Here is an 18,541-nt window from a genome sequence, read left to right on the forward strand (position 1 = left end):
GCCGGGACATCATCAGGGACAGAGTGGAGATTATGGGCTTTTAAGGCCTTGATTCCCAAGGGACAGAAATATCCCTCTTGGGCTGGATGGAGTCTTTCTGTTGTTTGCATATATGAACACTGCTGTAGATGTATACAGTCATGAAGCTTGCAAAACCATTCTTTCTGGCTGATTTGGGTAATGTATATAATTTTCCCTTCTTCCTTACTAAGTAATGTACCTGCCTTTAATGGGAAGAGCACTTTAGTGTGTTAGGCACATCTGCCTAAGCACATCAAACAGGTCTAAATGTCTCCTTTAATTTGTTGCCACAACGCTGGACTGTATGTAGCTTCTTGCTGGTCAATCAACCTTAGTGACATGTGCACTGCTATCAGAAGTGGAAGACGACACTCCAGCGCTTTCTTCATGTGTTTGTGATGGAAGGGCCCTCCACTGCTTCCTTTTTCTTCTCCAAGTTTGTTTTTATTTTGTATTAGTCTTTTTTTTGTTGTTGTTTTTGTTTTTTTGCATGTAATCTACCCTGATGCTTATGGTCACTAGTACTGTTTGAGGAGGTAAGCGGCAGAAATAAGGGATTGAGTATGCGACAAGTCTGCGGTAAAATGAAGTGGAAGATAATGGTTTACTTCAGTCACATCCCTGCAAAGGCTTGGGGAAGAGAGGAGGCAGGGCACTGTTGTGGTAAATGTAGTTCAAAGCGTTTTAAAGCTAATGGTAATAATAATTAAAACATAAGAAGGGGGAGGGGGCGAAAGAGCATAAGGAGGAATGAGGAGGGTGGAAGGACAGGGTGGATATCAGATACAGAAAGCACCAGAGAACAAGTGCTGACATCAGAGGAGCAGCCTAAATGTCTGTTCACCCAAGCTGAATGTCGAGACAAAGGAATTAAAATATAAAAGGGAAAAACTAAACTGTGATAATGTTACTAATGAAAACGTGATAAAATTAAGATGTATGTTGAAAGAAGAGTGGCTGCCCCCTTTCTCCTTCACTGAATGAGGCTGACTCCCCTGTGTTGTCTTTTGAAGCTGACTCTACAGGTGAAAAGAGTTCTTGTTCTTCTCCTGATTTTAAAAATGCATGATTCCCTTGCTGGCTTGACTTCCCAGCTCCATAGGACACACACACACACACACACACACACATATATCCTAGAACCTTCTCTCTCTTGTATGCTGTATAATTGGATCTCCTACATGTGCTTTCAGTACCCAAGGGCTAGGTAAGGGGACAGTGTGTCCTTTGCTGCTGGGTGTTTTGTTGCAAATAATCTACGCTTGGGCTGATGGTCACATCTAGTGTTTGAAGAGGTGATCAGGAGGAAGGGACAGAATCAAGACAAGTCGGGGATCAAATGAGGTTAAAGATCCTTGCTTACCTCAGTCACTTCCCACAAAGACTTGGGAAGAGAGGAGGCAGGGTGCTGTTGTGGTCAATTTAGTTTAAAGCCCATTAAAGCTAAAGGTGATAATAGTTAAAAAGGAAAAAAGAAGGGGGTCAGGTTTGGCAACAGGGCATCTCTCAGTGATGGTCCCCTCTTCCCTCCCAGCCTGGGACATAGACTAACACTGGCTGCTTCAAAGGCACATGGTCATTTGTTTGTGTAGCATTGCTTCTGGGGACATCCCTGTGTTGTTCACAGCCCGTGTGGCACAAGGTTGGAGGAGGGGTTTCCTGCCCCCTGCTCTCAGTCAGCGATCTTAAGGAAGTGGTGCTGTTGGTCAAACCTACAGTTTTTCTGGGCTTGGTTTATTCATGGAGGTCCTCTCTTCCCTTCTCTAGTTCTCGCCTTGTTTTTCAGTTGTAAACCAGGTGTTTTCCCTTCAGAGCCGTGGTGATGTAGGCCGATGGCTTTCCTCTCAGTTCTTCCTCATGGCAGCTCTGTTCTATTAGTTCCTGTATCTGTATGCTCACCCACGGTGAAAGCATAAATAGTTAAGTCCAGGAAAGACACACAAAGCTCACCCTCAAAGTCCACAGATTGCTTCCTTCTCTGGTGCTGTTTGATTTGCATTAAACTGATCCAATTATTAGTAACAGCCTTTGCTAGGCATGTGATGCAGACAGACAAACAAATAAACAAACAAACAATTAGCTTTCTGGGCTCAAGTGACTTTGCCAGTGGGCTAGACAGAGAGACAGACAAACAGTTGATGCAAGCATGGCGATGCATGGGTTGTCATGGGAACATGATGGTGGAGATGCTGGGGAAGCATCCTAGGTGTGATGTGAAATTCCATGCACTTAGAACTTACCTGCTGGTGAGTCGAGACGACTATACACAAAACAAAAGACTGACTTATGATTGAGTGAAAGGTGGTGTTACAGGTAAATGAAAACAAAGAACACGGGACACGGGGATGGGGACAGGGCTACATTTTAAAGTTGAAAGCCTTGGTTGAGGATCCTTCTTGTAACCTCAATGCTTGGATTTTCCCTGGATAAGCATTGGGCACAAAAGTGTTGGCTGTCAATCTTAGAAGGTAACAATTTTGTCAGTGTTCCAATTGATCATCAAACTGTCTTGAAGTCTATTGTTTATCAGAAACATTGATCTATGGACAAATTGATAAACTAGGAAATACTTAATTGGCTTATCTCTGAAAAGAGCATGTTCAGGACAAAATATATTTTGTTTTTGTGGAGTCTGAGACTCTAGCCTATAGTATGTTGTCATTACTAAGCAATTTATCCCAGTATGATAGAACTCCACTAGAAGACAAGAGAGTCGCATGTTGTGCTGGCTAGTTGTATGCCAACTTGACAAGTTACAGACATCTAAGAGGAGGGAATCTAAATTCATAAATTGTTTCATAAGATTGGGCTATAACACACATGTACAGAATTTTCTTAATTAGTGATTGATTGTGCCATGCCATTGTGGGTGGTAATAACTTTGGCTGGTCCTGGAATCTATAAGAACGCAGATTGAGCAAGCTATGGGGAACAAGTCAGTAAGCAACACTCTTCCATGACCTCTGCAGGAGCTCCTGCCTCCCAGGTTCCTGCCCAGTTTGAGTTCCTGCCTTAGCTTCCCTCAATGGGATATGTAAGCCAAAGAAATCTTTTTCTCCCCAACTTGCTCTTGGTCATGGTGGTTCATCACAGCCATAGGGTTCCTAAGACACATAGTCCCTACTCACAGTCGGGGTTGGTTTGGATCAGCAGGGAAGCTCTACCCTCTGCTAACACTAAGAAGGGTAGAGTATCTGCCTTCCCTTTCCTGCCTCCAGAGGCATGAGCACCTGGTATGGGTCTCCAGTCACTGCGTCCCTTTAATTTGGTTACAGACACCAGAGACCATTCTTTTACACTCACAGGAATTCCAGTCTAGAGATGAAGAAACAGTTCATTTTAGCCAACTTCCCTTGTTTTGAGACAAGCAGCAGTCGTCTCTCAGCGGGACATCAAAGTATATTCATTTGGCGTGTTAAGGCCAGTTTTAATTATGTCTCAGAAAGCAGAAATTTCCAAGAGAGGACATTTTTATAAAGGGTAGGTGACAGATGAAGGACACTAAGTAGACGCTACAGGAGGCTCAAAGTAAGAAAAAAAAAAATCCAAAATCCAAAAAGATAAAAATAACCATCTGAAGTCAAGTCTAGCTACTGGAACCCCGTGGATGGATGGAGAGCCATCTTTCTTCTGAGTCTGTCCAGTTCCAGATCACTCAGATTGTTTCTATTTATACAGGAAGAGAGACAGGTGGAGGGTTTGAGTATCGAGTGTTGACACCCAGTTCTCAGGGTGCTAGAAGCTGCCAAGAAAGGAGCTGCAGGCTGTTTCCTGAGTAAGTAGTCCAGCACGTTAGCCAGACAATGGGCTTTCTCTCGGTAACACATGAATGCCTTACTGAGAGGGAACATTGTGATTTCGGAATTAAGCCAGGTTAATTGGGAAGGGACAGATGGGAAAAAGACTAAATATTTATGACATGGTGGGCTAGAGAGGAAATGATTCTGTAAATAAAGAGCTTAGTTTTACAAAGCTGTTTGGCTATTTACGTTAACATTCTTTTGTGATTTGCTAATATTTTTCTTTTATTTCCTCCTTTTGTCTGCCCCCCCCCTTCCTCTCTTTTCATGTATAATAAGATATATATTTTCTTAGAGAAGATGTTTGTTCAGCTAAGGAAAAAGTCTCTTCACCCAAAGGGGACATCAGTAATTAATGGGAGAACATTTCTACAGCTCTTGCTTCAATACCACCGATGTAGCCACTGTTTCCTGAATGTTTATTGCACATACCGAACCAGGTTCTAGATTCTGGGAATGCATCAGTAAAACTGGGCAAAGGAAAGATCCCGCTGCTCTCATGGTGTTTTTGTCCTGGTGTCAAGATTAGAGAATAGCTAGACAGGCAGACACATGGAACATTAAGCATATGTTTAACAATCGGGCAATAGAGAATGACGGGAAAAGAGGGCAACGAGAGCAAGAGTCTGGGTTGTGTTCACTGAGGACATTTGTGTGAGGACGTAAGTCAGCTGGGTGCCGGAAAGATGCGCCCCAGGCAGAGGAAAAAGCAAGTGCAGGCAAGCCAACATCCAAGGATTCATGTGCATGGAGGTACTCTCACAGGAAGAGAGGAGGAAGGAAGAAAGGAGGGGCCAAAGAGCTGATAGACAGCTCAAGTAGGGAGATGTGAATACTTGGGAGTTTCCCTCTGAGCAACATGAAGGCCACTAGGAAATTGGAGAAGAGAGAACTGTCATGGCTTCCATTTTGGTCCCACTGATTTGTGTCTAGAGAGTGGAAGGGTACTGGGGGAGGGGGGTACTTGTGCAGAGACCATTGAAATGAGCATTTCTCACTCAAACACCAGGCTTCTGATTTAATCCAGGAACCCCATTTTCCCAATGGTCTTACTTGAGGACAAACTAAATAATTAGTGTGAGAGTGGGAGAAAAGTCAGGTTCCCGAGTCTCAGGAGACAATTCGGTCCGCTTCTTTAGAGCCCAGAACATACTCCTTGCCCAGAGCAGTCAATGCTGGATGGGCAATTCATGCATGCATGCATGCATGTGTGTGTGTCTGACCCACGGTTGCTGGCCAGAAGATAACTGTCACACACTGAATGGGTCTCACTTAGGAACCAAGATTCCTTCTGTAAATGCCTGTGCATCTATAGATTGACCCTGCTCCCTGGGCACGACCTCAAATGCATACAAAAACCAGATACTTGTCAGTGGACAGCTCTGGACTTTCATTGTATTTCATGACATATACTCTTTTCTTTGCAGAGCAACCACAGGAGAAGAGTTTTGCAAGGTTAATCTCTCTGAATGGGTGCTGAATGCTACTAGGTCTCCTTACATTCAAATACATTTACTTAGAACCTAGTCACAGTTCCCACTAAGGCATTCACGACTCCTCACACATTGGTTGCCTGCCCCGTCCCCCTAGGAGGTCCATTTCCCACAGGGTGAACACATTTTGTAACAGTGCAAAGGAGAATCTGGGATCCTGAGCCTAGGATTTTTCTGTCTATTTTGCTAAATGTTGGCGTTGTAGTTTCTTCTTTGCACACATTGTAGCTCTGGACTTTGCGTAAGTGTGGAGAGTTGGGTGTGGGTTTGCTGTTGTTGATTTTCTGCTGAAAGGCAGTTGCAGGGCTAAGTCCTGAGACCTTGACCTTCGAGGGCCAGCACACTATGTGTGTTTTACTTAATCTCAGATACTTTTAGATGCCCTCGGGCAATCTCTGCAATATCATAATAGAAATGATTGTCTATATTGTAAAATAGTTTGATTTTTTTTCCTCCCTTTTAGAGTGGTTTTTCTCCTCTGTGAGGCTTTATTGCCAATCTCACCAAATGGGCAAAATGCTATCTCGGCGTATTATAGTCATCTTCCTGCAGGGTGCCGGGACACCAGTAGTGCTAAACAATAGGACCTTTATTAAATGTTTGTGGGGCAACTTAATTTATTATACAAGCACAGAGGGAATTAGGTTCTCCCCTTCAAAGCCTGTCTTGAGTGAGGATGATGTCAGTAGAGATACCTCTGCCTTTGTGGTGTAAGCTGGCAGAGCATGCTGGCAGGGTGGAGGGATTGCTGAGGTGTGGGAACTTCTGTTTTTTTATTTTCTTTGTATTAAAACATTTCATGGCTATGTGTGCACGTGCTTGCATAAGGCAGAAGACAACTTGCTGGAGTCAGTTTTTCCTTCCACCTGTGTGGAAGTCTTAAAGGCATCAGGTCTGACAGCAAGCGCCCCAACCCACTGAGCCATCTTGCCAGCCCTATCAGTTCTTGCACTTTGCTTACAGCTGTGTGGCCTTTCTGTCCCTCCCATTGTGAGACCACCGAGAAGGTGCCCGTTCCTCACGCGTTGCAGGCTTTGATGTCAGAATGGTGGAGCCAGAATCACTGTTCGCAGGTCTGTGGATGGCAGGTGTGTGAAGCAAACGAGTCAGCGGTGCTGTATGAATTTTAACAGGAGCAGCTCACGTAGATTCCTGGAAAGGGCTGATTTTACAGCTGAGAGCTAGTGCTGCATATAGGTCCTTATTATGTGATGGAGACCCCATCTGTGAAAATGAGACTTTCAATGAGTGTGAAAAAAATGAAGAACAACTTCTTGTTGCCTTTTAACTACTTGACTGTTGACTCTACCAAATGGATTAAATTTAGTCCTGCAAAGCAGATTTCTCCCACTGTTCTGCATTTGGGTTTAGAATGCCCAGATTCTTAGGCTTCTGATACTGTTATTAAAAAAAAATAAAAAATGAAAAAAATAAATAAAAAGCTATTTTTTCCAGTATTTTGGAATTCACACAAAACACTCAGTCATTCCATTTCTGTTCTGGTGTCTTTATCTAAATTCCCTTGTTTTCTCAAAGTTTACAAAATATTAAAAAACTTTTCCTAATTGTACATTTTCTTTATTTTCCCCTACATGGTATGTCTCTATTGGTTAGTAAGTTTATGCATAATTAGAATGACATCCATGGTTTTTTTTCTTTCTTTCTCAATTTGGTTGAAAAATTGTTCTTCAACTTTGGAGAGCCCTGTGTATCCTTTAAGTTTCTGTCAATGTTAAGCTATGAATTTCTAAGGGAATCTAAGACCCTGAAAAGAATTCATCAAAGTTTTATATAGAGATGTAGAAAAGACCCCAGATTTGGAAAGAATTTTATTATTATCATATTGATTAGAGCTATTTAAATTTGTTGATATTATTAGTGTTTTCTGTTGTTGATAATGCATGTGTGCATGCAGTGACAGGCATGTAAAAATCAGGACAACTGCTGGAGTTGGCTCTATGGCGCTCTGTCACTCTCTTTCTCCCTCCCCCTCCCACCTCTCCCCAGTGGGTTCCGGGTTCTGGGGATTTGGCCACTGAGCCATCTTGCCAGCATCCATTTTAGCAATTTTTATAAGAAATCAAAGAGAATCACGGCATAAAGAAACGCTCCTTTCTTCATTTGAAAATTTATTTTTTCTTGTAAAAGAAGCTATTTAAATATCATAATTGATTTTTAACACTGGCTTCTGAGTTCATTTTGTGTAATGTGAAATCACGGTGTCTTTGTCATCCACATGTTTCTAGTGTTTAATAATCATTTGTTTCTCTAAATTATCAGTTGGTAGTCATACTCAACGATGTCCAGAAAGAATGGGCAAAATGGCACATTGAAAAGTACTTTGTCTATTGTTGAATTAGTAATTAATCAATTAATCCTGTTGTAGGTTTCTTCCTGACTCAATGGTTTATGTTCCTGAAAGAAAGACACAAACGATCTTTATATTTATAATGCCCTGTACAGCTCAATAGCTGGGCAACTGCCTAACCTCCATGTTTCTACAATCTTCCTTCCGCCGATAATTCCCAGTTACTACTTACTAACTTCTGTGTTCCATCTTGGCCACTCCAGAGGCATTTGTGCAGCCGTCTAGGTCGAGCTTCCTAGGCCCAGAGCCCAGGGCGCTTTCTTTGCTTCCTTTGCTTCCTTAACTGATGATGGCCTCTCTGTCTTTCCTCTGTCCACACCCAAAGCCTGATCTTCCCTTCTTCCAGGTCCCAAGCCCGGAACTCCTAAAATCCCGCCTCTGTCTGTCCTCCCTGGCCATTGGCTACTGGCATGTTTATTGACCAATCAGAACCAACTAGGACAGGCTTCCAGAAGCTATGTGCAGACCCTCTCATACAAACATTTGGGGGGGGGGCATAATTAGCATTCATAGCACAAGCAGCTACAGTCTGTCTTCTTTATTTGGTTTGAGTTTTATTCCTTTGAAAATACAGCCTAGTTCTGATGTGTGAGTGTAGTTTGGGAACCAAAATGTGTTGGTTCCTATACTTCAGCCTCATGGATCCTAAAATGCTGTGGTTCCTAGGTTTCTGGAATATCCTACTGTCAGAAAAGAGACTGGGCACTGTATCCAAGAATTACCTAAGTACTTGGGTATTTAAATGTTTAAAAAATATCACAAAACATTTTAGTAAAATATTCTTAGCCAAAAGAGAGGGCTTCATGTGAATTGCCCACTTCTTGGGGAGCCAGAATTACATTGCCATCAAAATCACTCAAAGAAACTCTTAAAAACGCCTGTTGTTTAGGCTACACTTCAAGCCAATGTGAGTAGTAGCCTGGGCTGGCCCGCAGGCATCAGTCGTTTTGAAAGATGCCTAGGGATTCCAATGTGCAGCTGGGGTCAAGAGTCTTCTCTTAGGGCTGTCAATGTATTTGGAATATCGCAGTACCCTATGTGTTAGAGGGTCAGAATAGATGAGGTTTGGGGTAGGAAGCTGTAGTAGGAATGACCTTTATAGGAGGGAGAGCTTGGGTCATGTTGGAAGCTGGCCTCTGTCAGTGCTGAAGTTGCCAATGTCAACAGATGTTCTGCTCTGCTGTAAAATGTCACCCCAGCTTTCCCATTAAAGTTTAATACTTAATTGCTTCATAGTATATTTTTAAAGTATTTTCCTACAACACACGAAGAGCTAATACAGTCATATATCTATTCATTTTGATTCAAGTGGCCTTGTGATAGACTTTTAGTTTGATGTTTGACTAAAGGCTTGTCATCGGGAAGTTTGGGATTTTGTGACTGTGAAAGTTGATGGGTTGGTATTGTTAGCTAGTAAGGGAAAGCTTGCTAAAGAAGTCATTGCACAAGCCCTTCCAGGGTACCGTTAAGGCTTACCCGAGAAAACAAGCTGTTTTGACAGTTTATATGGGTAGATATGCTCATCATAGGAGGATCCCACACATCCAGAAAGCAGATCTTGAGGCAGAGACAGCCTGGAAGACAGGGAAACTGAATTGAATGGGGATCTGAGGAGGCTGTGGTAGTGTTGGTGGGAGGCCTGGCACTCTTCTGCCATCAGCCTAATAAACAGGATGTCCCACATAAGGGCTTCTAGAGAGGTTCAGATTCTCCATTATTCAGCTGTCGAACACATCTGGTATTCACTGAGTACCTGTTACAGACTGGCTAGCTACCTTACAAGGGTGTAAGGAAGAAAATGTGTGGCCTTGGAGTTAGAAGATGAATCAGTTCACGTTTCTATTTTATTTGGTGTGTGTGCATATGCATGTGCGTGTATGTGTGTGTGTGTGCATGTGTGTGTGTTTGTGTATTTGTGTCCTTGTATGTATGTTCCCACTTAGGTGTGACAGTATGCATGTGCATGTGCCTGCATGTGTGGAGGCCTGAGGCCAACATTCCATGTCTTCCTGGAACCTCCTACATTATTATTATTATTATTATCATCATCATTATTAATTATTTTGAGATGGACTCTCTCATTGAACCTGAAGGTTATTGATTGACCAGGCTGTCTGGTCAGCAAGCAGGCACGGGTCTGCCTCTCCCTTGTTGGTATTTCAGGTACATGGTGCCATTCCCAGCCTTGTACATGGTGGCAAGGGGCCAAACTCAGGTGGTCACACTTTGTAGCAAATGCAGCAAACATTTTACCCCCTGAGCCATCTCCCCAGCTCCAACCTTTAACATTCTTTTTGAGAATTATTGTTGTAAATTTTTATAGCAGCTAGTTCCTCTGTCTGTCTGTCTGTCTATCTATCTATCTATCTATGAATGACAGATTCTAACTATGTAGCCAAGACTAGCTTTAGACTCACAATCCTTGTGCATCAATCTCCCAAGTGCTTAGATGATAGGTGGGCATCACCCTGTCTAAGTGCCAACTCTGTGTTTCCATGTCTCTGTCTACAAATCATTGAGTCTGATCAGTGAGTCGACCTCATGCTGTTATAGTCTTTCAACATATTATGGCTCCACGTGAACTTGAAGATGGTGGTCTGGTTTTGGAGCCTTTCAGACTAGAACAACGGGGGAGTCTTCCGTTAGCATTTGGCCATTTCGTTAACACTAGAGCACTTGTGTTTGGCTAATGTTCTTTTCACGCTTGGCATTCATCTGAGGTCCAATATTTCTTTTGGAAAGGAAGATAAATTCTTTCCTCGGCATTTCCTTCTTTCCATTAAGTTAAAAGTTGTCACTTCATAAACGAGATTTCAAACATCTGGATTTTGATATTTGCACCATATGGGATGATAGAGTTCAGCTCTAGCCACATCTGTACCATGGAACCTGATCACACCCAGCACGCCGTTTCTGACTTAGGTGCTGTGGCCAACCAAAAGCTCGTGGGATGAATGCACTTGGGCCCCATCCCCTGTTATTTTACACACAGTCAGGGGCTGAGTGTTTTTTTTTCCAATATGCTCTCAGATTGTGACCAAATGGAAAAATTATAGTGTCCCTCTCATAAAAGCTCACACAAATTATTTGACTTCCGTTCTTTTCGACAGGCAATACTTTCTCTCAGATTGTAGCTGTCCTCTCAGAGGGTCTCAGCTAGTGAAACTCTATTCGTGATTAACAGAGTTGGGAAGACATTGGTGGGCTGTGCACGGTCTTTTATTTGGAATTTTATTTTAATGGAAATGACTTGACACTTGATCCAGGTCTACTGCTCTCATTTGAGACAGGAAGAGGCCTTGGCATGGCTGTGATAGTTGCCATCACTGCAAACCTCTGACTCTTCCTGAAGCTCCTTCTATTGGCCATTTACCCTGTATGACTCCTCTTAACTTCTGTGTGTACCCAAGAGTCCAAGATGATATCCGTGAGGGTTTATACAACTGATTATATTTTGTCATATAATCTCTCTTTTAATTGCTTAAATCTCTTTTAATTAAAAGTCTCCTTTAAGTGCTTAAAATTGTTTAAGTTGGGAGTTTTATTTTAAAGTCTCATTTCGGTGAATTTCATTTCCAAATATAGATTTGTACAGCTCAGATATCCTGTGTTCAGTACAACTAATGGAGATGTGGGGGTGGGGGGCTCTATATTATTTTATAACTTGTCAGTGTGGCCTTCCATATTCATGCTTCTTAGGTAGTAGAGCACTATGTTTTATCCTGTCTTATATTATTAAATAGAGATTTTTATCATCTATATGCTGGTAGGGTGTGGGAAGCTGTCAAGGTTGGTTTGAAGCAGAATAAGTCTTATAGGGCAAGAAATGGGAGGAAGAGAACAACTGTGTCCTTCTGAGTCCCGTTTGCTGGGACCTCCAGATAATCTCAGTTCTCACATCATCATGGCATGCCCCGAGGTGGGGTGGAGGAGGCAGGGGAGGGGTTCGGAATGGCAGGAACAACTTGTGAGCGCCGAGCAAGTGAGCAAGCACTGACTGCTTCATGCTTTGTCTTGTGCTTTTCCAGAGTGCAAATTCACCTGCACCAGCGGTAAATGCTTGTATCTTGGTTCTCTGGTCTGTAACCAACAGAACGACTGTGGGGACAACAGTGACGAGGAGAACTGCCTCCTGGTGACCGAGCACCCACCACCGGGCATCTTCAACTGTAAGTCCCTCTGACTCACCCTTGTGGCAGTGTGTCTCAAGGTATTCTGAAGCCGACAGGAGGTGGACATGTCACGCATTCTGGTTAAGGGAAGAGATGTGTATTTTCACCAAGGTTTTATTTTAGGATGGAGGATAGCAGGTGTTAAGATGGAGAACTCAGTGTTGTCTTGCAGGTGGGCACCAGAACCTTGGTTTGTTTTGGGACTTTGCTGCTGCTTTGAGAAGCCCCAGTTGATTCCAAGAGGCCATACATCTGTGTTCTTCACATAGCTTTCGAGACCTTTCTGAATGTATAAGTTCAGAAATAATTTGAAATAATAGAAGACAGGTGCATACTTATTCCCCAAGATAGAAATATTTACATGCGAATTTCAAAGGTTCTGGCCATACGTTTTGCTATCAAATAACGAATGGAAATAAAACATGTGTCAGGTATTTCTAAGTAGGCTTCCCCAGAGCGGAAGCTTTGGAACACTGTCTGGAACTTGAAAATGTGAGATCAGAAGTCTGAAATTCATTGGTTTTGGATCCTATGATTATTGCGATAAGGGGAGGGGGAAATGCAGATAGAAGCACTATTCTGCTCTGTTAGAAAGGGTAGTGTATTTTCTGTTTTTCCATGAACCAAACAAAGCAGGTTGAGGGCGAGACTCTTTTCATAGGGAGAACGGTTGCATGCTGTCCTTGCTGTGTTCAGACACAAGACCCAGGTTTGGCATCGGAGTGTTGGTCTCCAACCCATGCACGGTACTGTTAGAAGGTGGCAAACTTACAGACTTGGGCCTCTTTAGGGGTATTCTGCTGCTCTTAAGGAGATGTTGGGACCCTGGCTCCTCCTCGTTTTTCCTTGGCTGTTTTTATTGTTATTGTTTTGAGACAGGGTTCTACTATGAAGCCCAGGCTGTCCTCAAACTCACAGCAGTCCTCCTGCCTCAGGATCCTACGTGTCTAGCTTACAGGTGTGAGCTAGCATGTCCAGCTCCTTTGGCTTTCTTGCTGCCATGATGTAAGCACTTTTGATCTACAGTTTTGCTCTCCAATACGATGTCTGCCTTGGCCCCGCCCCAGAGGCAATGGAGTCAGTTGCCCGTGGATTTAAACCTCTGAAAACTGAGCCAAAATAAGCCCGTCTGTCCTTTGGGTTGTTCCTTCTAAAGTACTCGTTCTGGTGATGTGTGAGGCTAAGAGGTGTAATCCTGCTCATGGGGGTCCCCTTACTGAGGTCAATCATTCCAGGCTACACTCAGCCTCGCTCTTCAGAACTGTACCGGTATCATTTGGAGGCATTGTGTTTGGGGAGCTGGGGAGATGGCTGCAGAGGTTTAGAACACTTGCTGTTCTTCCTGGCATCTGTGGCTGATTACAATCATCTCTCACTCCAGTTTCAGGGGTTCCGATATCCTCTCCTGACTTCCATGGACACCAGCAGTGTCCGCAGTATGCACACAGTATGCACACAGACAGCCAAAACAGTCGTGCCCATAAAATAAATATTTCTCAAATTAAAATCTTGTGTGGGAATTAGACTGCAAAGCTCAATTACTGTAAATTTGGAGAGGGTTTAAGAAAACAAACACCATACACGTTTTTCCTCCATCCCTACCGCATTATAGTACTTTAGGAGAAAACTACGTATGGCCCCACTGTAAAAATAACTCTGCTCTGGTGAGTTTTAAGCAGACTGTGCTTGCCAAATTCAGGAGCCTCGGTGTTTGTTTTCTCAAGATTTTTTGTTTGTTTGTTTGTATTATCATTTTGAACTTTATTTCAGGTTTAAAACACAATGGTTATGTGTCATGTTTGTACTTGCCCATGATAGAGTGGGTACGCTTATCCATACGGGCACGTGTGGAAGGCCCGAGATTGATACTGGCTGTCTCTTTCAATTGCTTCTCCAACTCATTTTTTGTTCACAGTGTCTTTCCCTGAGCCTCGAGCCTGCCGTGCTGGCTATATTGGCTGGTTAGTGAGCCCCTGAGCTCTGCCTATCTCCACCCCTGACCACAACACTGGGGTGAACGGTCGCATCTGCCTTTTATGTGGATGTTGGGAATCCCAAATCTGGTCCTGCTTGTTCAGCACGCCCTTGACCCACTGAGCCACCTCTCCAGCTCCTGCACTTCTTTATACCAACTGCTTCTCAAACTCTATCTTTCTAGGCTGAGAAGACACCTCTCAGAGGTTAGGGTGGGCTCTGCACTTCCCTTAGCTAGCACTAGACTCTGGTTTTCCTTAGATTATGTTTGTTTGGTAGGATTCGTATAATGCAGTGGCTGTATGGTGTCGTCCAGCCTCTCTCCTTCTGCTTTTGGATAGTCTGATACATTTGTCAGAGGACACAGGGATACAGGAGTGTGCTAGAGGGAGAGAGGGATTGGGAACTGGATGGAGACAATCTCCCCGAAGCAGGCACATGCCAGGAGACTAAGAGCACTGAGGGCCTTCTGCTCTGCCTTGTGCATGAACATGGAAAAGTGGTTTTGAGCCCCACATCAAAACCATAGAACGTTTTCCCCCCCTTCTTCTTCCTTTTCTCTACTATACTGGGAATCAAAATCTAGGACCTTACGCATTCCAGGCAGGCACTCTGCCCTGAGCTACATCGCTAGTCCTCTTTTGGTTTGAGACATGGTCTTGCTACTTAGCTTCCTATGCGGGCCTTGAACTCTGTCGTTCTGGCTGGCGTTGAACCGGCAATCTTGAATTATGCAGCCTCAACCTCCCAAGTAGCTGGAATTACAGGCCTATGTCACCAGGCCTGGTTAAATGTGCTTTGAGTAAGTGTCCTTGTTTCAAACTAGACTGCTGGAGTGGGGGTCCCACTAACAGCTTTCTTAGCAGTCAGCGGGTTGTTTTTACCTGTGCCCCAGAGCCCACATTGGTGCAATTAGGATACAAGAATGGCTATTGTGTAACTACAGGGGAAACAGGCAATCCAAGTCAGTCACTTCAAACCTTCCAAGGCTTAAGTGCTTGGTGAATATGAACTTGTTCCAAGATAGACTGGGGATGGAGGTGAGGATCCTGGCCCTAGGACTCTCTTAGCAGTTAGGCGGGTTGCTTTTGCATAAGGAAGAGACTAAATCCCCATAAGACTTAGTTTTAGGTATTTATGAAATGGGCATAATTTCTGCCGTGTAAGATTGCACACAGATTGAATGGAAGACATGGAAAGTGTGAACTACATAATTGTGTTGTCCCCTCCCTCTTCTCTCCCTCCTTTCTCCCTCCTCCTCTCCCCTTCCTCCCTGCCCCTGTTTGTCCTCCTCTTCTTCAAATATTGCTTGAGCATCCATCCTTGGGAAACTGAAACACCACAGCTATATATGATTTGTCTTCAGTGTCATCACATATGTAATGTGTAATGTGTAATATGTTTCTAGGTGTCCAAGAATGAGTGCATCCCCAGAAATCAGTGTTTCCGGTGGCTCACTTTGTCTCCTTGGAAAGTTTCCATCGGAACTGTGCCAGTTGAAGGTGCCCATGGACTGGCGGGGGACTACCTGTATGCTACGGTCCTGGAGCACCTAAGGGGGAATGGCATTTGTCCTGTAAGGAATGCTCGCCATGACCTTGTTGCTGGCTGGTCTATTCTTTGGGATTAGGTATTTCTAGGGAGATTGATTGTAGCTGCTTCTGTCCTTCTTTCTTCAGTCAACCCGAGAGGATAATCTAATATGGAATGAATGTATGCACACCCTCCCCCAACCCATCATATCTCACCCAAAATAAGAATTGACTCCTACTAACATGTATGTATTGTGTCCTAGAGTGTCTCTGTTTGTGAGATTTCAGTGGGCAGCTCATACCTCTTATTGGGTCATCCGTGGTGCATTTCAGCAGATGGACAATGTGCCTTTTGCAGAGGGCTAGCTCTATAAATAAATTTTACCATCCTTCCCATCTTGAAGAAATTAAAGTATGGCAGGAATTCTTGTTGTGTGTGGTTCACGCCATGTGAGCATGTACACATGTGCACTTGCACACACACGCACACATGTGCACTTGCACGCACATATATGCACACACATAAAACAAACCTAGTAGCTCTTATTTTTGATACTATTTAGAAACAGTTGGCTCATTTGACCTGCTCTGTTCCCTTAAGGACAATGTTGACTAATCTGATATTTGATATTTAAAGTGAAGTGAAGTGGGACCTTCTGGATATCCAGACGAACCAAATCAATTTTTTGCCTCTGCCCTTGGCTTCAGGTATTCACCAGTGTTCGTATATCTCAGATATCTCTGTTTCTCATTTGATAATGTTTAACAGGAATTAAGGTTAGACAGAAAATCCCACCATTGCTTGTGGTCAGCCATATGAGTAGCCTTTATCCCACCTTTAAGTCGATTTTCCTTTCAGTATATGTTTTGGCACCTACATCTAGGCGTATCTGGTTTCATCTGCCTCTCTCTCTACTCAGGTAACTGTGACCAGATTCTCGTCAACTGAGACTAGTTTATTTTGCTGTGAAACCATAGAGTTTCAGACAGATGTGGGAGGCCAGACTAGCATTGATTATCTTAAGGGAGAGTTTCCAGATGCACCTTTCAGTGGAGGAGAGAATATGCTGACAGACCAAACTCTTGGCTTTTTCCATTTTCTTTACTTCAGCTGTTCTATCAAAATATTGTATATTCCTGAGCACTCAGTATATGGATAAGGTTAGTTATTTAGTGCCTTCTCTGGCCACTGTACTAGCCGTTACAGCAGAGTGAAGAAAGCAGACCCCGCTGTTATTAGAGCCGCGAGTCAGAAGGACAACACAGGGAAAGAGAACTACAAATGAACACCGGAAGTGATAGATGGTTGGTCCACCGTGTGTGGTTTAGAAGTGAAGACAGAATTGGTCTGCTTGCGCTAATCATTGTGGCTTCGGGAAGGAGGCGTTCTGAATGATTAGGGAAGGAGACCATTGGGGCTTCAACAGGCAGGAACATGGAATAGCAGTGAGGGTGGTGCCTTCCTGGACAGGAACAAAGGCAGCCTGACCCAAGAAGGTGGCCCTACAGTGGCTGGGGGAGGTGCATTAGAAGATAAAGTTGGAAACTGGGCTGAGGCCAGAGAGGAGGCAACCTGTGATGCAGGTCTTTGGCATATGGTCTGCATTGTCCCAGAGCTGGTATCTATGTACTACACTCTCCACAGCAAACCAGCCAAGTGCCACCTCAGTGTCCCTGTCCAGCCGGGAGTTTCCTGGAGCACTGTACTGTCACAGCAGCTCAGTGGGGCGGGGGTGGGGTGGGGTGGGGACTGAGCTCCTACAGCCTTCTTGACACTAGAGTCTATACCTCTTGGAAAGGGACGAACATCTCAGCCTGAAGCAACCCCTACTGAGGGATCTGTGCCACGGACCTTCCGAGGAAGCCCGGAGTTGAAAAGTACCAGCTATCCACAGGAAGGATTTCTCACTTTCAGCTCCAGTGGGATTTCCAATTAACCTGAAGGCTCCGACTCAGGGAAGAGTGGGAGTCACAGCAGCCACGTCCTCACCAGAGGCGGGAGCTGCTTCTCTCCCCAGAGGTGGCCTCATAAAACTGACTTCACAATCAAATGAACCAAAGCCAAGGGTTTCCCAATTAAGCTAGCATTCAACTTCTAAACTTCTTCCTGAAAGCACCCTCAACCCCAGGTTAGCTGGAGTGATAACAAAATAAGATATAACCTGAGCCAACTGCTTTCCTCCCCAAACCAGCTTTCTCCCCTCCTCTGGGTTCTCCCAAAGACACCCCAGTGTCTTTAGGCACGAAGCAGAAACTACCATCTAGCGTGCCTTAAGCTTTCAGGTATCTGTGTTCATGAGAACTTTGGACTCTAGAGAGAACCTACTATGACCAGGGCTTACAGCTGCTAGACCTATGTATTTTTTTTTCTATAATTATCTGCAGTAACATTAAAAACAGTTCTCCATATCAAATATCCCAACAGAGTGTGTACCAGTTGTCTCATTTGCATCTGGGTTTCTGTTCTCTTCATAGTTTTGTTAGCATTGCAGAGTTAATGGGTTTCATGACTACAGTGATGGAGACAATGGCCATTTCATACACTTGATGTGTTTGTTGATTCTTGTCTTGTGCCCTACTCTGCTTTCCCAGCTCCCTGCCTCCCTTCCTGATGGTTCTCTTCCTTTTCCTAGTGCACCAACCCCAGCCTGGTGGTGGTGGTGGTGGTGGTGGTGGTGGTGGTGGTGGTGGTGGTGGTGTGTGTATGTGTGGTGGTGGTGGTAATGGTGATGGTGTGTGTGAAGGTGTGTGTGTGAGTGGTGGTAGTGGTGGTGGTGTGTGGAGGGGTGTGTGTAATGGTGGTAGTGGTGTGTGCGATGGTGGTGGTGTGTGTTTGCTGGCGGTGGTGGTGTGTGGAGGTATATGTGTGATAGTGGTGGTATGTGGAGGTGTGCGTGTGATGGTGGTGGTGGTGGTATGTGTGATGGTGGTGGTATGTGGAGGTATATGTGTGATGGTGGTGGTGTGTGGAGGTGAGGTGTGTGTGTGATGGTGGTGGTGGTGTGTGTGTATATGTGTGAAGGTGTGTGTATGATGGTGGTGTTGTGTGTGTGCTGGTGGTGTTGTGTGTGGAGGTGTGTGTGTGTGGAGGTGTGTGTGTGTGGAGGTGTGTGTGTGTGGAGGTGTGTGTGTGTGGAGGTGTGTGTGTGTGCTGGTGGTGGTGTGTGTGGAGGTGTGTGTG

General features: G+C 44.2%; 1 protein-coding gene across 11 annotated transcripts in view; it reads left to right on the top strand.

Moving 5' to 3' along the window:
• Ldlrad4 (low density lipoprotein receptor class A domain containing 4) overlaps positions 1-18,541 on the top strand; it is a 318,866-nt gene that overhangs the window by 152,248 nt on the left and 148,077 nt on the right. For 10 of the 11 annotated variants that reach the window (XM_029472270.1, XM_029472273.1, XM_021150537.1 and 7 more), the window contains one exon: positions 11,711-11,851. The exons of the other annotated variant lie outside the window; for it this stretch is intronic. In XM_029472270.1, coding sequence (XP_029328130.1) covers positions 11,711-11,851 — 141 coding nt within the window. The remainder of the gene's footprint in view (positions 1-11,710; positions 11,852-18,541) is intronic. 11 annotated transcript variants of the gene reach the window in all.

This window comes from Mus caroli, chromosome 18, assembly GCF_900094665.2.
Source record: "Mus caroli chromosome 18, CAROLI_EIJ_v1.1, whole genome shotgun sequence".
NCBI lineage: Eukaryota > Metazoa > Chordata > Mammalia > Rodentia > Muridae > Mus > Mus caroli.